We start from the raw sequence: 23,501 nt of genomic DNA, 5'->3' as shown, positions 1-23,501 counted from the left end.
AAATTCCACTTGCAATCAAAGTTTAGGGCATTCGACATTTGAGTTTTGTGCATCTCTTGAAGTTTTTCTTGTATAAAAATAATTGTAGATATTGAAATTTTTGACAAATTTAATACCTTGGGGTAGCAATATCAAGTGAGAAGGATTTAATAGAGGAATCACGAACTAAAGTGATAAAAGCATCAAGAGTCAGCGGTCCTATTAAAAGAATAGGAAGTGACTTTTAATACTCCAAAATATACCTACCTTTGTTGTTGTCCTTGTTGGTTAGTCACAACCATTATTTTGTGCCCAGTTCCTTCAGTTGTGCCAGTAATTTTGGATGGGATATTAGAAGGTAATGAAGTCTTTTTAATTATGGTTTTTTTCACTTGTGGCGCTATACCTGAACTCTGTGAAACAAGTATGTATTTTCCAGGTTTTGAACGTGATAAAATATTAGGAGTGACTGATAGCCCGGGTTTCGATACTGTTTGTAACAACCTCGGTTTGGTAAATTTCGGTGAGACATTAGTACTTCTTGTTGCTATTACAGTCGACTTTCCAGTCGGCACAATTTTTGTTAAAACTTTATTCGGTATTATCTTTGTTGGTTGTGGGGTTTGTTTAGGTTTATTTACCGGAGTATTATTTTCTATGACTATCGGCATGTTTTCTATACTTTCTGGAGTCAATATTTGATCTGACAGAACAATTGGCATATTGAATATGTCAAACACGTTGTCGTCTTGACTAGTAACGTCGGTAGTTGTAGCTGATTTTGACGTCTTACTGGATTCCAATGAAATATCTGCAGGTGTTCTATTAAAAAAATAGAAATTAGTGTTATATATATATATATATATATATATATATATATATATATATATAAATTATAAACTCAGAAATCTTGTCATAACATAAATTACAGATTAATAAAGAAAAAACAAATCGAATATATGAACTTGAGAGCAAAGAGATGGAGTAATACTATGAATAATAATGGGGGAAGTCAAAATGAAAATTGAATCAATTAAAGAATCTCATAAAATTGAAAAAGCACTCCACCTATGGAGTTCCAACAATACCCAAGGGACTCAACCGATACAACCCAAGAAAATTCAGAGACTGTAGATAAACAGATAACAGATAAACCTTCCGTCTCTGAAAACGTTAACTTGGTTTTCGAAACACGCGTCAGACAGTGTAATTGTGAGTATTGGTGTAGTGGTAGTGTAAACAGTGAGTTCGGTAGTAAATGTTTAAGGTACAACTTGAAACAAAATAGTAGTAGCAATAGTAGTATAACGTAAGGTTAAGTGCTAATAACTCTTAGTGGTTGTAACACATTTACAAAAAAAGTGAGAACTATTTCAAAATGTTTCTCATATTTTTATATATCAAACGGTTTGTTTGACTTTTTGAAACACTCTCAACACTCAAACACAATCTCAAGACATTTTATGGATGATTTCTCCTAAAAATGGTCAAAAAATCAGCCAACAATTGTTCTTTGCCCCAATTATAGTGAAGTGTCTCAATAATTTCCAAAGACATATCATTAAGGCAACTTGACATTGAGCAATAAAACGTGCACCCAATTTTTTCCAAAGTCAAAATATTTCATAGATTTAAATTGCACGTCGTTTGACAAGTCTTTTACCACTACATCATCTAACAAAATGAGAATAACAAAGCTAAGTGAAATAAACAAGAAAGAATGAGAAAGAAGTAATTAGATTTCTCCCTAAGGCCGCTTGACATGATGCAAGACAACGTGCAAGAAATTGCATGTAATTTCTTAAAAGATCAAAATATTGCATAAACGATTATTGCATGTTTCTTGACATTATGCACGTCTCTTGCCATTTCATCATAACTGCCACTAATCCAAATTCCACAAGCAAAAGTAAACAATTTCCAAACCTCAAATTTCATTTAATACTTTGTGATCGAGTTAATGAAAATAACAAAACTAGGTGAAGTAAACGAGAAAAAAAGTGGTCAGTGCATCACTGGATATAATTATATCTGCTGCTGCCTTGCTTTCGGAGTCTGATGGACAGAAAAGAACACCCAGGCGATGGTGGACCAGGCCCTGGCTAGATAGAACAAGGGGAAACATGAGTTAAACTAAAAAATTAGACGAGAAAACATACAAAAATTATTTTAGAATGGATGAAGAAACCTTTGAAAATCTCCTGAGGAAATTAAAACTAAGAAATCTTCAAAATAAAATAAACAAATGAAAATGGAACCGAACCTCTAATATTGCAAGTGCGACATCTTGCATGAAACAATCGGCTGAACTTCATCTGCGCATGCTTTTGATCAAGAAATATTACATCTTGCATTACATTGCACATTGCCTTGCATCATGACAAGCGGTCTCTAGAATTACAACTTGCACGCAATAAAAATGACATCAAATCAATAATGTTGCAAGTGCGAGATTTTGCATGAAACAATCAGCTGAACTTCATCTGCGCACTTTTGATAAATAGTTTATTATATTATAAGGATTAAAAGTGAATATTTTTTCACGAGCAATATTTGCAGTTGCGAGGAGGAGCGCAGCGCAGCGCAGCCCAGTGAATGCAAAATTGCGAGTAAAAATAGGCACTTTTAGTCCGTATGATATATACTATTTTTTCTCCAACCAAGTCAAAGTTAAAATAAATTTAGTTTTATTCAAAAATCGTTAATAATTTGGTGAGACAAATTTTAACACCTATTAATTATAACAGCGATAGCAAGTCGGTAGTCATGGATATCTGGTATTGTTGGTAAATATCGATTGTCAAGTAGACGTACTAATTATATAATTTTTGTCGTAGTTTTTACGCTGCTTTCAAAATGAATCCTGAACTCGATGAAAATATACCTGCGGATATATTGGAAAGTGTCGAAGCAGTATATCTAAATCTTTTGCCACCCAAATCTCGCCAAGTTTATGAACTTACATATCAGCGATTCATGGATTGGTGTAAAGAAAAAAATGTGCAAAACTATGCGGAGAGTGTTCTTATGGTGTATTTCTCAAATTTAACGAAGACCGTCAAGCCATCCACTCTTTGGTCACAGTATTCAATGTTGCGATCCACACTGGATATCAAAAATGGTGTGGATATTAGTAAATATTCAAAATTACGAGAATTGTTAAAAAGGCAAAGTGATGGATATATACCTAAAAAGCCTAGGGTTTTTACAAAGGAGGAAGTGGATCGGTTCCTGGATATGGCACCTGATAATTTATATTTGATGATAAAGGTTGTTCTAGTATTAGGAATTGGAGGGGCTATGCGTTGTGACGAACTAGTTCATTTGAAAATTGATCGCATTGAGGATATGGACTCGGTCCATCAACAGTTACTGAGAATATTTTGAGTTGTTCTAACATTAATGAAAATCTGAATTGTTCGAAAATTGTTAGTGATAATTTCAGTGGTGCTTTGAATTTTGGCAATAATTGTTCCAATTGTACATTCTATATCACTATAAATAACAAATAAATACCTATATATAGTTGCCCAATTAGTTTGTTTTACTAAGATTGTCAAGAGACAATGTTTTTTTCTTCAAATTTCAAATGCAATTACTTTTAGTTCTAGGATTAAAAGTGTTGCTAAGCAACGAGCAAATTTTTGTACGGTAAGGGAATTGATGGCTTTTGCACCTGAAAATAGTACAAAACTGTCAACATTTTTTGATGGTTGGAAAAAAAAAATATTGCTTATTGCATTGCATCATGTCAAGCGGCCTTTAAAAAGTTGACAATTTGAAAAAAAAAAGAAAATATTGATATTAATTTAAAAATACTGTTAAAAATTCGTTGAAATTGGATAATTCTTTTTACCAGAGCCAAAAAACGAAGGGACTATGATAGTCTAAAATTACCAATATTTTTAATAAAATATAATAAACTGAACAGTATTATAAATGAAAATATTGAAAATAATTTATAAATACCGTGTACTGGTGCTGGACGGTGGAGCATTGACAACAACAGTTTTCACCTTCTGCAGACTGGCGGCTGGTTGTATAATTTCACCAGCAGGAGTGATGATGGTTTCATGCAAAATATTCGCCTTGCCAAGCGTTTTTTGACGTGGTTTTCGAATTTGTTTTGGACTTTGAGCGGTTTCATCTACTTCTACGTACTTCTTAATATCCTTGCGAATTATAAAGGCCTCCACATCTTCAATATCGTTAACGACATTATTTGATGGAGGTATGATTTTCTTGGGATCAGAGGCTGGTTTGATAATCTGTTCTGATAAGATAATCGGTTTTAATTTAGGTTTTTGTTTGATATTCTTTGTTACTGTTTCACTGGAGGCTTCTTTTTTTGTATCTGTTTTTATTTCGTTGAGTCTTTCTAATAGTTTAGATGTTGTCGATATAACGGAGCTTTTATCTTTCTTTTTAAATTCGTCATCCAAATCTTGCTTGAACTGTTTAGTACAAACTATTTGTGAGGGTATATGTTCTTCAAAGTCGCATATATCGCCTGTAAAGCTTTTTGCCTGCGTCTGAAACTCTACCACTTTTTTCTCGACCTCGGAATTTCCTTCTAAAATATTCAATAACTCGCACTGGTTATAAGTATTGATTTTTTTGGAAAGTATTTTCGGTTTGTATTCTTTAGTGATAGCCTTTGAAGTGAATTCTGTTCCTTTAGAATCAATTTCCTTATGTTTACGTGGTTCATTCGGTCCTTCATTACTGACCTTGTCGCTGTTTGTGCTTGTTGATTCAGAAAAATCCATCGATAAACTAGACAACATAATGGATTTTTTACTACTTATAACCTTTTCACTGGTTATTTCAACTTGTGCGTCTGCTAAATCTTTTTCTGACATAACAGTCAAATTTCCTTCAATTGCAGCCATTTCTGTATCCGATAGTTTTTCGGGAGACGGCAGATCTACTTTTGGTACGATTTCCTCTGTTGTATTGCTTTTAACTTCCACATCCGTTTTTACTTCTGATAAAGTTGCTAGAGCTATAGCGGAAATTTCTTCGCTTTTAGACAAATTTGAAAGATTCGTTTGTATGCAAAATTTGAAAGAATCGCTCGAATTACTGGCACAAAAAATTTCCACTTCATTAGAAACTTTTTCATCTTGGTTATCCATATCTTTTGATTTTTCCCCGCTTTTATCTACACTTTCAGTTTTGGAATTTTCTCTAATGGCATCAGATTCACCCTTAGAAATATCAGCTGGAAGTTGCAAAGAAGCCACATGGATTTTCTTAGGACTTTTTGGGGTTAAATGCATTTCTTCCTCTAGCTCCATATCCAATTCTTCTTGATTTTTATCGGATTCGTCTCGATTTAATTTTTGAACAATATCACTGACTAAATCCGTCAATTTTTCATCTTCATCATCTGCTGGCATATCAAATGTGATACATTTTTTCGATTCAATATTATCTTTATCGTCGTCAGTAACTGTTTTATCAGTATTACTACCTTTTCTGTCTTGCATTGATTTTTCGAACAAATTGCCAATTTTTGTTCTGTACTCTTCAAAATCATTTTGTTTAGTTTTCTCTGAATCCTTACTACATTCATACGAGAAAATTGTTGCAGAATCAAATAAATTTGTTTGTTCTTTAATCGAAACATGATCATCAACAGTTACTTCTGTTAATATTGATTCTTCAGCATTCTTATATGTATCCTTTGATTCATTAGATTCCATTGTTACAGATTCTTGTAGAGCTTCCAACTCTACTAAACTTGAGGATTTGACTTGGCTGACCGCTGATTCTTCAGTTTCTGTTAAAATTGAATCGTTGCTCATTATAAGCGCTTGATTGTCATTATCTGCATTTTTACTTTCTTCAAAAGAACTTTCTTCCAATTTTTCTTCATTATGAACAGAATCTTCTATGGTAACCTCAAATATAGTTTCCTCTTCGACAGCTTCTATAGAACTATCGTTAACGATTTCCTGATTGAATGTTTGAAACTCATCATTTGTTATGGATTCAGTTGTTATTATAGTTACATCTTCCCCAATTTCTTCTGCTGCAATAGTTTTTTCTTCTAAATTTTTGTCACTGTATCCTTCATTTCGTGTTTGTTTTTTCTTATAACTGTCTTCTAATAACTTTCCAGTTTTTGTTCGTGTACTAAATGTAGTTGAAGGTTCATAGATAGCGTCTTCGGGGAGTTCCAAGCTCGTGTTTCCTACAGAAAATTCTTCACTTTGGGAACATAGTACCGAAAATTGTGAAGTATTTAAATCAAGGATATTTGCATGTTGGATCTCTTTGGATTCATCAATTTTACTTGACTCTGATGCACTTTTTGTTTCAGAAATGTTTGACAATGATTTATCAGTACGAATAAAAGAATTAGAAATGGTTTGTTCTGGGTCTGTATTAAATTCAGTAACGACTACATCCTCACTCTTTTTCATGGCACAATGATAATCTTTGGACACCTCATTTAGTTGTTCATCTAGAATTGGTTCTGTATGAATCATTCCTTCGATCTTCTCAACTGATGTTCCGTAATTTTTTGAAATATCTTCGACTTTAAGATGTTCCACATTTTCAACAGTAATTTCATTGTCAGTTGATTTGATCTCATCCTTTGTAGAAGGTAATTCTTCGGGAGTATTTACTTGTAATTTAGCAAAAGATGAACCACAAATAGATTCATCTCGTGTTTTGCTTGAGTCTTCAGTGGGAATATCTTTTTTTATTTCACTTTTGTCTTCTGTAAAAACATCTTTGACTGTAGGTTTGCGTTGAGATCCCTCACCGGTTTCTGATTTTGATTGAGAATGTGGGCTGATTTTTAGTGATGGTGATGTTTGGAAGGTTGAAGTAATTCCTATACTTCTATACTTTTTAGGATGGCTTGTTCTTATAGACCATCTGCCTTTTTTAAAAGGAAGTCTCAATTTTTCACGTTTCTCGAATGCTGCAATTAGATCACTCTTGTTTTCAGCTGATGCTGATGAAACTACTCTGTGAACGCTTGTATCAGAGGACTGGGATTCTTTCAGTGTAGTAGAGGGTTTTTGTACATCAACACTTGATGGTTTCAATTCAATAGATTCTTGTTTGGTTTTTAAATTTGGTTCACTAATAACTGAACCTTTATTATCATCTATTTTTACAGATATTTCTTCTTCAGAGTTATGTACTTTGGGTTCTTGCCGGGAGATTTCTTGTAGTTTATCACCACTATGACAAGTATCAGTTGTTTCAATGATTGTTTGTTTGATATCAATTATTTGTTGGTGCTCAGAAGAACTATGGGTAATTGTTTGATTATCAAAATGTTTATCTGCATTTTTTGGAGTATTATTATCCTCTATAATTTCAGCTCTTACTGTTTCAACATCTGAGAGATTAGACTTCGCAATGTCTTCAATTGAACTATTTTCTTTTTCGATTATAATGATTTTATCAACATCAGATTGGTGATTATGCGTTTCTTGTTGAGTATTAACTTCCGTATCTTGTCCTTCTTTGTTTGGAATAGTGTCAACTATTTGATGTGGTTGATCGGACACTTTATTTTCTAAAGATAAATGTCGAAATTTTCCTTTGTATCTAGTTTTTTTAGAAGAGTAATCTTCTGCTTTTACTTTTTGTTTCTCGCCTTCACTTTCAATTTGTACTTTATATGTCAAATCCTGCATTCTTGGTAAACTTGTAACTGTTTCTTTTCTTTCAAGACTTAAGCCTTTCAACTCAGTTTCTTCTACAGTATCTGTTTTATTCTCAATTTCATCACATGTACCATGTGTAGTCACCAGTTCTTCTGATTTAGCTTCCATTACTTTGAATTCAAATGCAACTTGAGTTTCTGAGATCAAATGTTCTTCATTTTTATAAACTGTAGGTATAACAACTTCATCTGGAGAATGTTCTAGTCTGATTACAGATGCACATTGTGAAACTTCAGATTCTTCCGCAATTTTTTCATCTTCATTATCTATCTTCTCTGCTATATCATCTTCTTGTACAGGTATTTCTATTGTAGCTTCTATTATATGTTCCTTCTCTAATGATTTTTTTTCAAAATTAGTTTCATGTAGTATTTCATTCACATCTTTTTTGTCAGATAAATGTTCCACTGCATTATTTTGTGGTGACAAGGAGCTTTCTGATGTATCAATGGACAAAAGTTCAGTTTTTTTTGGTTCCAATATAATCAAATTATTGTCTGTAATTCCTCCATCATTAGTTGAAGTTACATCTGCATTGACAGATATTTTATTTTCAGCTTGACTAGAATTTTGTGTGTCTCCGATCTGTTCATTATGATCCGTAGGTGTAACAACTTCTTTTTCACTAGGCAAATTTTCACCCTGTAGAGAATCATATTTTTCAGGTGAGCTTTTTTTAGACCCAGTTTTATCAGTAATATCTCTAAATTCATCGGGTAAATGTTTGGTTACTTTTGTTCTTGTATGATGCTTTCCAGAAGATTGTTTAGAATTTCGTTTACGTGAGGTTTTAAATGAAGTTATTTCATCTTTGGCAGTTGTTAAATCAGGTAATTGTTCAATTTCAGTTTCAGCTGACGAGCAACTGGAATTTGATTCTGTAATGTATGTATTATCTTTAGTAATGATTGATGATTCTTCTACTTCCGTAGGTGATTGTTCAGTACTTGCAGTATCTAATGGAGCTTGTTTTTCAGAAGATAACTGATCAGAAACTTCTAGCAAATTTTCAGCTATGTTTACTTGGGGTAACACATTATCAATTTCTAAACTCTGTTTCAACTCAATTTTTTCAGCAGTTCTATCATTATCATTCTTGATATCATCAACTTTTGGGACACGGTATTTTCTGGATGAAGAATGTCTAGAGCTCCGTTTGGGTACAATTTTTTCTACAATTTCTTCATCTTTAGTCACATTAATGTCTATATCTTGTGGTAAATCTTCTATTTTTGATTCATATAAAGATTGTTTACTTGCAATTACATTTTTATCATCTTTGGAATTGGAAAACTCATCTGGTGTGCATTCAGTTTTTGTGATTTCTGTTCTGCAATGTTTTTCCAATGAAGATTTTCTACAACTTCTTTTGGGCATAGTTCTATCTGCAACATGTTTATGTTTGAGAACTTTTTTAGTAATACCTTCACTTTCCTTTTCTTTTACCTCGCCTTTACCAGGTAAATCTTCTTCTGTTTTAGTGTCTGATGGAAATTGAGAGGAATTTTTTTCACTCACAGTAGTTTCTTCAACAGCTTCAGTTGTATGAGGGAATTTGTTCCTTGTTTTTGTTTCAATTGTATTCTGCTTTCCAGTGTATCTAGAACTTCGTCTACGTGAAGTTTTGTCTACAATTTCTTCATCTTCCTTTTTATGACCAGAAAGATGTGTTTTAGTTGAATGCACAGATAGATTGAATGCAATTTGTTCATTCTTGGGATCTTTAGTTTCTACTACCTCAACAGGCAAGTGTCTTGTCGTTTCTGGTTTACTATATTTTTCTGAGGAAGATTGTCTACACTTCCTTTTGGGCATTGTTCGTTCTATAAATTGTTCATTTTTCTTAACTTTGGTTACAGCTACTTCTAATTCATCAGATAAGCGCTCAACAATGTTGGCTGGTGGTAAAACATCGTGCTTTCCAGATCTTGAACTCCTTTTATTTATAATTTTAGCTGTCACTTCTTCACCATAATCTTTTATTGAGTTTTCTCCTTCGGGTTTATTTGTTTTCAATGAGCGATACTTTCCAGTAGAAAAGTGTCTGGAACCTCGTTTGCGCTGAGGAAGTTCTTTATCTGTAGTGGCAATGTCATCGCTAGTCACATCTCCTTTAGGTAAAACTTCTCTAACTTCATCTGCTGCATGATATTTTTCTGGTGAAGAATGTGTACCGCTTATATCCAAAAGTGTATCTACAATTTGTCCATGTTTATGAATATCTTCTGTATCATCGATCAAACTTTCACTTATAGTCACTGCGGAGCTACATTCTTCATTTGAAGAACCAATTCCAAGTTCTTCTTCAGATAAATGATCGCTTACTCTGTGTGAAGACTTTTGCTTATTCCCAGTCTCATCCACAATCTGCTCTTTTTCATCATCTATATCCAACGCCACTAGTTTTTCTGGAAAAACTTTTTCAGCTTCTAATTCGCAAAGTTTCTCACTTTTAAGCATAGTTTCATTTGGGTCTTGGTTTCCATTATCTTTGGTCACAGCTACCTCTAATTCATCAGTCAATGTGTCAGCTGTAATTATTTTTGGTGGAATATCATGTTTTTCAGTCGAAGAATATCTAGAAGAACCAAGTTTACCTGATAAAGAGCGTCTAGATCTTCGTTTATGTTTACCTTTATCATCAATTTCTTCGTTCATTTTAGATTCTGAATGTGTAAACGTAGTTTCTCCACATTTCGTTATAACTTCTTTGATATCATCTATTTTATCATCAGTTTTTTCGTTTTTATTATCTTTCATTTCCTCGCGATTTCCTTCTGATTTATGTTTTGTGGATAAACTTTTTTTACGTAAAGATTTGCAAATGATGTCTTTATTTTCATCATCTTCAATTGCTTCTGCATCAATGGATAGAGGTTCTGTTATTGTCGTTTCTGACATGTTTTGATATGTAGTTTTATAATTTGTATCATCTTTGGTTATAACAATGTCTTTTGAAGAATTTCGAGTACTTCTTTTTCGCACTATTTGACCCATCATTTTTTCTTTTTTACCCGTTCTAGTTTTAACTAATTCTAATTCAACGGGTTTTTCAATGGAAGTTTTGTCTTCTTTACTGTTAGATGCAATAGATTCTGTTATTTCATGGCACTTTCCTACAGTTGTAGGTCGACACTGTCCTGTTTTTTCATCGTTATCTTTATCCTTATCTATATACTTTTCAGTACATAAATCTTCTGACATAGCTTCAACTCTTTTAGATGTATCATTGTTTTCGTCACAATTTTTAGTACCGATTAAGTCATCTGGGCCCTTCTCTAAACCTTTACCTAAATCTTTCCCAGTATCTTGTTCCTTGTTCGATGCACTATATGCTTGTGATTCAGGTAACGAAAGTCGGGAACTCAACTTTCGTATTGTTTGTTCAGTTGTTGATTTATGTTTATCAAAACAAGTATAATCGGTATTTGTAGATTCTTCTAATGAATGTCGGGTTTTTCTACATTTACTTTGATCATCTATAGCGCCTTTGTCAACATTATAACTTCTTTTACGCAACTTTTTATTTATTTTCATTTTAAAAGTTTCTATGGGATTATGGTCAGTTAGTTTAGTTTCTACAGGCGAATCAAGTATCGACGCTGGTTTTATGTAACTTTCTGTTTCTATCCCTTGGGGAATACTTTCATCGGCAACAGTATTATCTAAAAAAGTAGGGGATCTAGATTGTTTATGCAAATCAGATTCATTTATTGATAAATTATTGATTTCTTCTTCCTGGGATTGCCCTATTTTGTTCACATCTGGTATATATGGATCTCTACTAGTGCTTGATAAGATTTTATCATCAGTTTTTAATGTTGCAACTTGATTAGTATCATTTGTAGCCTCCTTGTTATCGGCTTGGTCATTTTTATCTATTGATTGTGATGCTGAATCACTAAGATATGAATCTAAGATTTTACCACGCGGTGTTTTCTTCTTATGGATGTTTGACATTATCGTCTGCTTAGATTCATCACTAATGTTAATTTCATCAATAATTTTTGACATTATTGAACACTGTAAGTGACTTATATTAATGTTGGTGCTGTTGGACTCCTTGTCTTCTTCGGTTTGCTCATGCTGTGCTGGTTGAAGTAAGCTTTGTTTTCTTATTTTCCTTTGCAATTCGGCTTCTTCTTTACGTTTAATTTCCTCTCTATGGAGTTGATTTTCAAAATCTTCGAAGCTTTTCACGAACCTTTTTTTGGGGTTTATCAATTTAGAAGAAGTATCTGTCTCTTTTTTGCCGCGATCCTTATTTGGCGAATCGTCTAACTTATCTGGAAATTTTATTGTCTTGACACAGTGAAAATTTTGTGTAGGTTTTAAGTTGGTCTTTACGTCAGGTAATTTTGGAACTGATACTTCATCCATGAATTCTTTAAAAACATTCTCCAATTCGAGATCATCAGATTTTTTTTCATTGAAGCTTTGACTCACTTTTAGTATCTCATCTTTATTAATTCCCTCTTCCAAGTCAATGATATCATCAAGTATTTCGGATTTTCTTTTTTCTGTAGGCGGTATTACTCGAGGTATTTTTCTACCTTCTTGAACAGTTGTGTTTATCAATTCTTCTTCTTCGTCTTCTTCAAAATCAAAGCAAGATTTTATAGCCTCTTGAGTTTCTTGATCCATTGCAGATTTGGAAGTTTCTTTTGATTCTTGTTCTTCTTGAATACTTTGATCAGAAATTTCTGCACAATCATCTTTCTCCAAATTTTCTATTATTTCTGTCTCCACGTCACTTTTATCAGTATTTTCGCCATTCTTAGTAACTTCATTGGTTTCATCTTTATTATCGTTATCATTTTCTATACTAGATGTAGTCATGTCAAAAGTACTGTCCAATTCCAATTCGTCATCTGTATCATCCCACTCAGCCAGAAGATCATTACAAATATCAGTGGCTTTTTTAGGTTTTATATTTTCAATTGATGCAGTCGCTCTTTTGGAAATGAAACATTTAGTTTTTCTTTTCTTTTCCTTTGGAGGTTCTAAAATCTCATCGTTAGAGCTGTCATGTGACCAAGAAATTGAAGGTGGTTTTTGTTTTTTGCTACCTTCCTTCTTTCTTGGTTTGGGAATCACGGGTCGTTTTCTTTTTGGACTAGACACATAATTGCCTTGGATGTGCGACTTAGTGTGTAATATCATAACCTCAAGACGTTTTGTACTGTAAGAACATGAATGGCAATTATATTCGTGTTCTGGTTCTGTGTTAATCCGAATCACTTCTTCATCTTCACTATCACCTGGAGTACGATCTTTTCCGGGGTATTGTATACAAATATATGCTTTGTAGTCATCGCATCCAAGGAATCTTCGGTGAGTAATATGGGAGGTATCTCGGTGATATTGACTTTCTGAAAGTAACAAGAATTAACATTATTATGCAATTATAAGCTCCAAATTTAGAATACCACACCAACAAGTGTGTTTATCATTAAAATCAACCAAAGATATTAAATAATCAAAAATTATTTATCCAACAATACCTAAGAAGTAAGAAGGCTACAAAAAAATTAGACTGTCCCCAAGTTCAAAATCGCCCCATCCGCAACTCTGAAGGTAACTGGTTAAAAAGCAACAATAAGAAAGCAGTAGCATTCATAATGCACTTATTCTTATATAGTTATATTTTAGCATATTTTATTTTAAATAGACTGGGAGTGTTAATTATGTAATGCCCTTTATGTTGACTGTTATCTTTCAATTAACCTCACCAATTTTGAAGTTCTTATTTTTAATCTACTTTTCATACATGTTTTGTGATACCCATAGGTAGTTGGATAAACTAAGCAATCAGGGCTTCTACTCATTTTTCTATATTCCCGTACGATTTACTTATTGTTCCACTTAGAGATTGTAAAAAAATTTGGTTAATTAAAAAAAAAGATAGTAGCTACTAATTCTATCACAGAAAAATATAGCTTTCAATCTTTTCAGTAAATATTTTTGTATGAAACTTCATGACACATAATAAACTAGATGTAAGAAGAAATTCTCCTCAGTCTTACAAGCCAAGGGAAACATTAATATTGCTTGTTAGGGTAAAAATAACCAACAATCAATGAAACAACTAACCTAAACGATGGAAGAAAAAAAAGAAACCCCGTCATTTGACTTGATGTATTGCAAATAAATACTAGATACATTTACTAGATGTTAGTAAATCAACCATTCAATAACATAACGAGGAAAGTAGCTCAATTAAATTCAAAATTAATAAATAAGAAGAATTGGTATGTAAAAATACAAACAAAAAAGTTATCTCCAAATTTCAGTGAATTATAACCAAAAATATTGTATTCCCTTGATGTGGTTCAAGTCGAATTTATTACTTTCTAAAAACCTCTAATAGAATGTTTTCAATCTCTAGTAGTCATAATAGAGAATCTATTCCATGTGATATTTTATTGAGCCTATTAGTTGACCTGTTAGTTTGTGGGTGAAAGAATTTTGCTGCTTAGAAATATTCATCCGATTGCCTGCTATTAGCATTTTTCGAATGTTTAAATTCTTATTAAGACTTTAGCAATATTGTTCTCGTAGGAATGTAAACACGTTAATTAAAAATTATTTTGCTAACTCATTATTAATTGTTATGCATATTCGATACAATCTCTAATCTAAATTATACTACAAATATATTAGAATCACATAAACAAAACAAAAAAAGTGTCTATCTAGATTAGGGTGATTCATTTCTGAAAAAAAATTTTCGGTGCTCAAGCAAAATATTAATCTACATAGAGAAAAAAAAATTCTCACCAAGTTTGAGTTTTAGGTATTTACAATTTTAATATAAAGTTTTACTATTTAAAATGTATGTAAAAGTTTTTTTTTTCAAATTTCTAATTATCACTTTTTCCAATAATGTAAATCAGTTTGATGGATCTTGTGGGGAATTTTAAGCTCTTCAAAATCGCTTTAGAGTTTTTTGTGTAACTCAAACTAGTTCACTAATAAGAGAAAAAATTTTTTTAAACTGTGCTTAACGACGCCTATTAGTGAACCAGTGCGAGTTACACAAAAAAACTCTAAAGCATAAAATTCCCCACAATGTTCGTCAAACTAATTTGATATATGAAGTGTGCGTGAGTATTGGAAATTTGAAAAAAAAAATTTACATGCATTTTAAATGGTAGAACTTTATATTTAGAATTGATATTAAGAGTTTAAACTTGATGAGAATCTTTTTTTCTATATGAAGATTGATATTTTGCTTCAGCACAGAAAAAAAAATTTTTTCATTAATTAATCACACTAATATAGATATAAATAAATAAATTTCACAGGAATGTAGGCCTAGTGCCGGATACTTTTTTTGCAAAATTCTAGAGAACGGATTTTTTTAGAATATGTTCAAAGGTGTCCCCTGAATGTAAATCCAAGTGGGCGTCATGGGGAGGCGCCCGCGTCATCCAGCATCTTGAAAAACACGTTTTATCGAATATCTCCTGAAACGCGCATCGTACTATAAAAATAATGTAGATAACTTTTATGGATAATGTTTGAAACTTTTTTTTGAATAACGCATAGGTTTTTAATTATAGAGCTCCAAACTTTTTATAACATGTTTTTTGCTAAATATATAGTTAACGATTCATGATAAATTAAAAATGGTGAACTGAATATGTCTGCTTCAAATTTCCTATAAATTTTATTGGACGAGGTCGCAATTGAATCAATCAAAACATGGTGATTGATGATTTCTCTTGTTTCATCAGGATCAACAATTTGTTGTGGTTCGTAAGGGTCATTTGAATCAGTATCACCATTTTCTTGTGAAAATCGTGGTTTAGGACAATTTATTCCAAGCTTTTTCAATTGTGGTGTCTTTTAGGCCTAAGCATCTGCCGCCATGTAGACGGCGTCATTTAAATTCAATTTCTTGTTACTGCTTAGCACACATTCTTCACTATTCTCTATATCTAGAAGCATTACTTGAAGCAATTGCTTCCTGTAGTAACTGTTAAATGTTTCTATCACACACTGGTCCATTGGTTGTAGGACTGACGTCACATTTGGTGGAAGAAACAATACGTTGAACTTGCCATCATGTGAGCTGAAAACAACATCTGATGGATCAGTTGGTGCATTATTTATGAGTAAGAGCACTTTACAGGTTGAACTTGATTTTTGTCGGTGTCTTTACCAGTCACCAAAAATCTCTGTTTCCATCTAGGAATTTAGTGCAAACCAAGTTTATAAATGTAGGCTTCGCTGGCTTTGTACCCTTTCTCTTTTGGAAACAAAGGATTTGATTTGCAACTTTTGCAACCATATTGTAAATGTTATTGGTTTCAAAACCACTACCAGCTTTGCAAAATTAATTAAATGTTTTCTTAAAATTTCTGGCAGATACTACATCAGTCATCTTTGATGAATTACCATTAGAATATTAATGCTACCAATACAGTACTTCTGTTTTATTAGAAATTTACATTGATTTACACATTTTAGTGATACTTACTGCTTTTTTTGCTCTCTTTACTTGTTTTCTTCTTTGTATTTTGAGATCCAGATACTTCAACTGTATAATGTCTTTTCACTTCAGGTCGATACGCAGGATCACTCAATATATTAGGATTGCCTCCTGTTTTCACTTCTGCAGTAACCACGTCTTTTGGAAATTTTTCCATATGAGAAGCTTTGGAGTGAAAAGCAGCTAGACAAATATAAGTCATATTATTAGAAGTAAAAGAAAGGAAATTATAAAATTAATTTTATTACATACATTCATATACACCATTCAAAAAAAACATTCCCAAAATGATATTTTAAAAACTTCGATGAAAATAATTTTTCAAATTTTATCCTGCACTTTTCACTTTTAGATTCATTTTGCCTTTTAAATGCTCCGCCCCCCTTTTTCTCAATTCCGAAATTTTTTAAGTTCTTCCTGTCTCCTCAATCACAAATTCATTTTTTTCCAAAAATGTCTGCTACATTTTCGTAAATTCCAAATTTACTTCATCAACCAATACAAACAAATATAAAGACCAGTGTGCAAACACTAGCAATCAAATAATCAACACTATTCAACCCTTCATTACAAAGAAGATGACTTAAAAAACAATGGCCCAAAGATTTGTAGATAAACCTGCATCATATCATGTACTTATTACTCGAAAGAAGTATATTGTAAATTTGCAAATAAAGGAAAAAATCATTTATTTCTCACTGAAGACTGGGAGAGAATTTTAAATTTTTTTAATTAGGGGTTATATTACACTGCAGCCTTGATATATTTTGTATCACTCTATCAGAGCTGTTTTCAACCCCTATCGACCTACATTTCAGTAATTCTAGTAATTGTGTTGGCTTCAAGCAATTTTTACCAATGCTTACAATGGCAACATGTACTTCCTGGAGATCAGTAGCCTTTGAGGAAGCTAATAAGGTGTAGCTTGTTTTTGCTTAGATCTCATTTTTAGCAGCAATATCAAAGTTCTGAAGAAACTATTTCAAGTGATTTAGTTAGGAAATTATTTTTGTCTATAAGATACCTATTATGACATGTACTTCCAATCATAATACTTCAGTTAATAATATATCTTCTTTCTAACATAGCTGACCATATTAGTAAGCTACTGCCAGTTTATTGCCATCAAGTCTTCCCTGGGAGTCGAAAACCAACATTCTTGCCATCGTCTAGGTGGTCTCCTTTCTTCTAGGTTGTTAATTTTTGCATCTCTGTCTCACCCATCTTCCCTTGTCGTGTATTTCACTCTGCAGTTTAATATCTTCATTCCGGATTAACTTTTTCTTTAAAAAATTCCACCCTCCTTCCTGTATTCTTCTCAATCACAACCCATTTTTTTTTTCAAAAGTTTCTCCTAACTTTTTCTCAATTCCGGATTCACTCCATTTTTCATTTTACTCACTTTCTAACTAGAAACTGATTTAGTGTGTAACTCTATCCGAGCTGTTCGAGTTCCAGAGTTCTAAAAAGCTCTAGTATTGCTTGTCTAAAACATTGTTTACATATATTTACAATGGCAACTGATACTTCCTGGGGTGTCACTGGCCTCTGAGGAAGGAGTGTTTTTGCTTAGATCTACTTTTTGTTAGCAATATTAAAGTTCTCAAGGAATCATTTGAAGTGGTCGAGGCGGGAAGGTGATGCCAGAGTACTTCCCCAAAATATATCACTATATCACATTTTTAAAAACTTCTTTTCAGTTAGCTCATTTCCATGCATACTTCATTGATAAGTATTTTTGCCTACAAGATACTCAGAAGCCTAGTAATAAATAAAGTGAGATCAGTTGATTGTCGTTTTGTTATTTCTTAATAATGTACCTTTATTTCTTCACTCCTCAATTTACAGACCGTTATAGTGATATGTACTGCCAATCACAATACTTGGGTTAAAAATATATCTTCTTTTTAACATGGATGGCCATATTAGTAGGCAACTGCCTGTTCATTGCCAGCAAGTCTTCCCCAGAAGATAAGAATTGTGTATTATTATATTTGTAACAAGTCGATTGTCTTTTGTTCCAGAATTTTCGCCTCTATCTCACCCACCTTCCTATGTCCTGTATTACACTTTGCTGTTTAATGCCATCATTTTGTATTTTGTTGTGTAGAGTTTTGCCTTGTACATTTAACCGTTCTAAACATCTGTAGTGTCCTACTCGTATCTAGTCTCGTTTCTACTGAGTATATATAATAAACAATAAAAATAATGTAGAAATAAAAATAACATGATAATACAAATTGGGAAGAGTAAATTGAGATTAGATTGCTAAAAAATCCATCACCAGGTGAAACATAGCTGCTGATTTATATAAATAATGTTAAATGAACAATTTTACACAATTACTAACAATAATCTATCCTCTAGTAATGAATTCCCTCAAAAACTTACACATTCCTTTTTTGATGAATTCCACTTTTTTGTCAGAGTTGTATGGATATATGTTAGCCCAGCTCCTGACATATTCACTATAAATAAAAAAGCAATCTATATATTTTATCAACAATGTACCTAGAGTTTTTGAAATAGCAAAATTTCTAATAGTTGTGATTTGAAGCTGTTCAATTATGAGAAATGTAGCTTTCATTTGCACTCAAGAAATGAATTTAAATGAGATTGAGGCAAAATTATCAGTCTCATGAAATCTGGCAAAAAAAAGCAATAAAACTGCAGAGCTTTTAGAATAATAAGAAATAAACATTTCATATAGGGCTTTTAAAGATAAATATACACTTACTATGTGTCTTCTTCAAAGAACTTCACTACAACTAGAGGTGGTTTTTTAAATTCTATCTCATCAGTGGGGATGTTATTCAAGTCTTTGACTTCACCTGGCCACCAGCTGGGGCCTAATTTTACCCAGACGATATCACCGTCTTTGTAATTAGTATAAAAATCTTCACTCATTTTAGGAAAAATGTCCATCAATCAAAAGAGGTTCCTAAAAAGATACAATAGCTGAAGGTAATAGTTTAAATCAAAACTAAAAGTTTTGACGAAGTTTTGTTTCCTTAAAATGTTGATAAAAAGTAAAAGTCTTTTCGGTGTCTATACGCAGTTATTTGTATTCATTCTAACGGATGAAATAAACAATGAACACAACTTATATTATTCATTAAGTTATCGGTTGTGCACTATTACTTACAATACTTGTTTATATTTGGAAGAATATCCACAATTTTGTTACTTGTCACATACATATGAAATCAAAATCGTTCATCTTCTGTTTGGCGTCGCCATGTTGCCAACCAATGTATTCCAAGATGGAGAAACTGAATTCACCTGAGTATCATTAATATTTCACTTATTTTCAGTATTTGTACAAAAACTATAACATTACTGATGTTATTTTCATTTTGTATTATTATAAATATTTAGAAAAACACGAGATGCGGTTCTGATCATATAGAAATATTTTATAATAATTTAGTGATATTGGTAGCACTGAATCAATGCGGACTTATAGTTAAACAATAATAAAATAATTTTCCTAGAAAAAGGTCATCCTAATTTTTATATAAATAACAAGATATATTTTTCCTTCTCGATATGAAAAATAATGAAATAGAGAAATATGTTGAAGACACCGTGTCATCATTTATTCGAAAATTATTTCCCCAAAGTTTGAAAAAGTTAAATGACCTTTCATGCTTATATGTCAAATTCAAGATCTCTGTTTTTCTAGATAAACTTGCATCGAATCCCTTTATATGCAGATGATTGTAATTAATGCTGCATATATGGTGGTTATCTATGAATTAATATACAAATGCGCACAAATGGTTTCAAATTAATGACACTTCAAATAGGCGTTTTTAAATAGTGAACGCGTACCAAAAGCTGATGGGCCAAGTAAAATAAATGCATCTAAGAGAAAAAGAGAATATTTTGCAGTTGAAGTTACGCAAATGATTTATTATTGTGCACTAAATTTATCATGATCTGTTATTGAGTAAATCTGTATAAATAATTGTCGGATTTGACGTCACTCGCTATAAAATTTAAAATATCCTCCATTCATATCAATTAAACATGGATTTCTTATATGAATATCTCCATAATATAAAAGATTAAAATTGAATAGTTCGCGCTTAAGGAAATTAACTATCAATTGGGACTGTAACAATGACAGATAACGACTCCATCTCTTTTACGAATGTGACGTCATGCACGAGTTTTATGTCTGAATATCTTTAGATTAATTATTGTGATAACAATTAAATTTGACTTAATTTTGGCATAATTCTGATATATTTTTTGGGGTAATTATTTTACTACTTGAACGAAGTAGTTTAGTGCAAGGGGAATAAAAAATAACGTCATTTCCTGATAGTTTTCCGGCTGAAATAATGCTCTTATACAAAAGTTGCAAAAACATGAAAAATCAACATTTTGTGTAAATAAAATAATTCATTTGTTTTTTCTGTAGATTATTAAATGAAATATGAAAACTTCTTTAGATTAGTGCGTTTATCTGAACATTCAAAGTCCTGAAATTTTTCCATAAATCAGCCGTAAAAAATTCTTTAGATCGATCTTTTGACCGGCAAGACGCTGGACTACAGTGTATTAATAAATTAACTTATTTAATATTTTGTTTACCATCAGTAAGTAAAATTTTGCACGAAACTTTTTCAATTCAAAAGATAAAATCATAAGATGCCCAGAAATAAAGTTTTAATTTTTTTATTCCCGTAACTTTTATCATAAATCCGCTGTAAAACAGGGACGGATCAAGAGATCCTTTTGGGGTTGCGACAGCCAAGAATTATAAAAAAAGGTGAATATTTTTACATATCTCAAAGTTATCGCTCAAAAGTTTTTGTAATTAATTTAATTAATGATTTCAGTTCATTAAGATGAATAAAAAAATGTAATTAGTCAAATACCTGAGTGATCGACACGTTCAAAATCTTCCATTTCCGTAATGATCTTTCTTCGAAAGTTTTTATTTGTGATGGGGAAAAAATCAGATAAAAGTTTCGGTTTTTTATTATGAGACTTAGTTTTTTCATTTGAAGGCTTTTCTAGATTTTTTCTTGTTGCCATTATTTTATTATTTCACTATAAACTCAACGCAACACGAACAAATTATAAACAGATTGATGCTTGCCACCCTCGAAACAAACCAGCTTGTTTTTTGCAGTCTTGCCAACTATGCGGCCTACTTTAACGTGTGTTTGATATAACTCACTGACTAAATGGTAACACTGGAATAAGCGGGACTTTGAATTTATTTAAATTCAAACGTTTTCAAATAATAATTAAAGGGAAGGAATAAAGCATTATAAAATAATAATACTTATTAATACCATATATTATTTATATTATCAATATAATTAATACTTATCATACGTATTTATCACATAATACTTATATTATTTATCAATAAAGTAATATTAATTTAAGTTGAGGTTAATTCTTTGATGTTTATTCATTTTTTCCGTACCGCGACAGTATAGAACTACCCTACGAGTATTAATATTTTTTAAAGTTCAAATTAACAAACAAACAAAACAACCCAATCATATATAAAGGTGAAAAGGATCCTATCATTGGCTATAACCTGATCACTTCTAACAGTTTCCAAACAGCAATGAAATAAGGACTTTTCGTAAACTATCATCGGTTTAACTCAATCATAATATGATTATTTAGAAAATAATCCGGATCACGTTCACTGTTGTTTGGAAACCGATCGTGTTAACCGGTTCCTAGTCATATGATAGGATCCTTTCTATCCTTATATAGTCCAGGAAATAAAGGACAAAAATTAGCAGTAAGATCAAGATGAAACAAACATGTATTCGATTTGGATAGGTTAGGATTTAGGAGAGCTTTAGGAAACTTTGTAAATAAAAATTACGAATAATAAATGGAAATTACATCTCGAATGATCAAAAAACTCAAAAACTATTGCCGGAAATAAGTTCATTTTTATTACTTGGGGGTTTTCAGGGTCTATGAACAAAATAATACGACAGAAAACGTCTACGAGTTACCTGGTGCCCACATCTATTGGCGCCTTGTGAAAATTCGATATGAAATTTTTATATTTTATATATAAATATCATGGGGGTTTTTGAGATCGCTGAAACACAAATATCACGAAGTATTTCCAAACCAGAAATTGAAACTGCTGTTCTATCGATCCCTATCATGACCTTTGGCAGGGCGTACGGTATGAAAGACGTTCAACAATTTTTTTAATTACACGGTTTTTTTATTTTTTGTAAAAGTCTACAGAAGCTACTCCTTGTAGCTATGATTCCTCTTCTTCACCGGAAATTGACCAATAACTGGATAGTATTTGACATACATTATTTTTTCTATGTGCCTTTTTGATACGTCTGCATAAAATATTTTTCCATGTCGTGTCGCCGCAACGTCATAAACGTATTTATCTACTATCGTGAGTAAAGTACGTAATTTAGACACACTTTCGAGTGCGTGAAGAAACATACTTCAAGCAAAACTGAGTAAAAAAACGTATTATTAAGGTCTCCGAAGTGTAGTGGCTAGAATATAAAGCTCATATGCGGGAGGTCCCAGGTTCAAGTCACTTTGATGCCATTTCTATAATCATTATTCTTAGGTGGAATTTATCATTAATTTAGGAAAATTATCATAAAACTTCTGAATTTTGATAAAATTTTCGCTATTAGAAAAAAATATTGTGTGCAATTCGTTTGTGACAATATTCACATTCGTCGTAAAAATGCTACTTTACACAGTTGTTACATAAATAACTATTTTTCTATAGGCTGTTCGACCGTATTCAGATCTCTCTTTTTTTTAATTGATGCCAACCTCGTGTAAAAGCTTCGCTGCTTATATAGGTACATCTCGTCGAAACTAGTTTCGAGTCGTAACGGTGTAGTTGGTGAACGATTGTGAGCTCAAAAATCCATATACAATAAAAGCGTATTGAAAAAACTCAAATTTACTATCTGTGATGTCTGTCGTATGATGTAAATAATTGATAACAATTCTGTAGGCACGCTCTTCTTTAGGCTGGTAGGTGTGATGTATTATGTTATTGTCCCTCATTGATTTTATTACCTTCCTATGTGTCTGGTGTATCTTTACAGTTTTCGTGATATATTGTGTGTTTTCAACAATTGCCTTATTTGTTTCTTCGTCATTTTGAAGTGTAAGTGGAGTAAATTTATTGTTTGTTACTGTCTGTGTTGGTTTAGTGTTTGTATTAATTTTTCTTTCTTGTGTTTCTCTTTATAACATACCAAGGATTTTCTCTAGAACTTTCATTTTGTCGTTTTCATCAAATCCCAGGAATTCTTCATCACCATTTGATGACATCTATGGAG

At 32.0% G+C, this 23,501-nt stretch overlaps 1 protein-coding gene across 1 annotated transcript in view; it reads right to left on the bottom strand.

The window, feature by feature from the left end:
* LOC130446274 (titin homolog) overlaps positions 1 to 19,627 on the bottom strand; it is a 28,431-nt gene extending 8,804 nt beyond the window's left edge. The window contains exons 1-6 of the mRNA XM_056782409.1: positions 19,319 to 19,627; positions 18,911 to 19,114; positions 18,565 to 18,641; positions 16,162 to 16,356; positions 3,949 to 13,048; positions 247 to 801 (exon numbers count right to left, since the gene is read on the bottom strand). Of these exons, the coding sequence (XP_056638387.1) occupies positions 247 to 801; positions 3,949 to 13,048; positions 16,162 to 16,356; positions 18,565 to 18,641; positions 18,911 to 19,098 (10,115 nt within the window). The 5' untranslated portion in view covers positions 19,099 to 19,114; positions 19,319 to 19,627. The remainder of the gene's footprint in view (positions 1 to 246; positions 802 to 3,948; positions 13,049 to 16,161; positions 16,357 to 18,564; positions 18,642 to 18,910; positions 19,115 to 19,318) is intronic.
* Between the last annotated feature and the right edge of the window lie 3,874 nt (positions 19,628 to 23,501).

This window comes from Diorhabda sublineata, chromosome 7 (assembly GCF_026230105.1).
Source record: "Diorhabda sublineata isolate icDioSubl1.1 chromosome 7, icDioSubl1.1, whole genome shotgun sequence".
Taxonomy (NCBI): domain Eukaryota; kingdom Metazoa; phylum Arthropoda; class Insecta; order Coleoptera; family Chrysomelidae; genus Diorhabda; species Diorhabda sublineata.
This window is presented reverse-complemented; position numbering and strand designations above follow the sequence as displayed.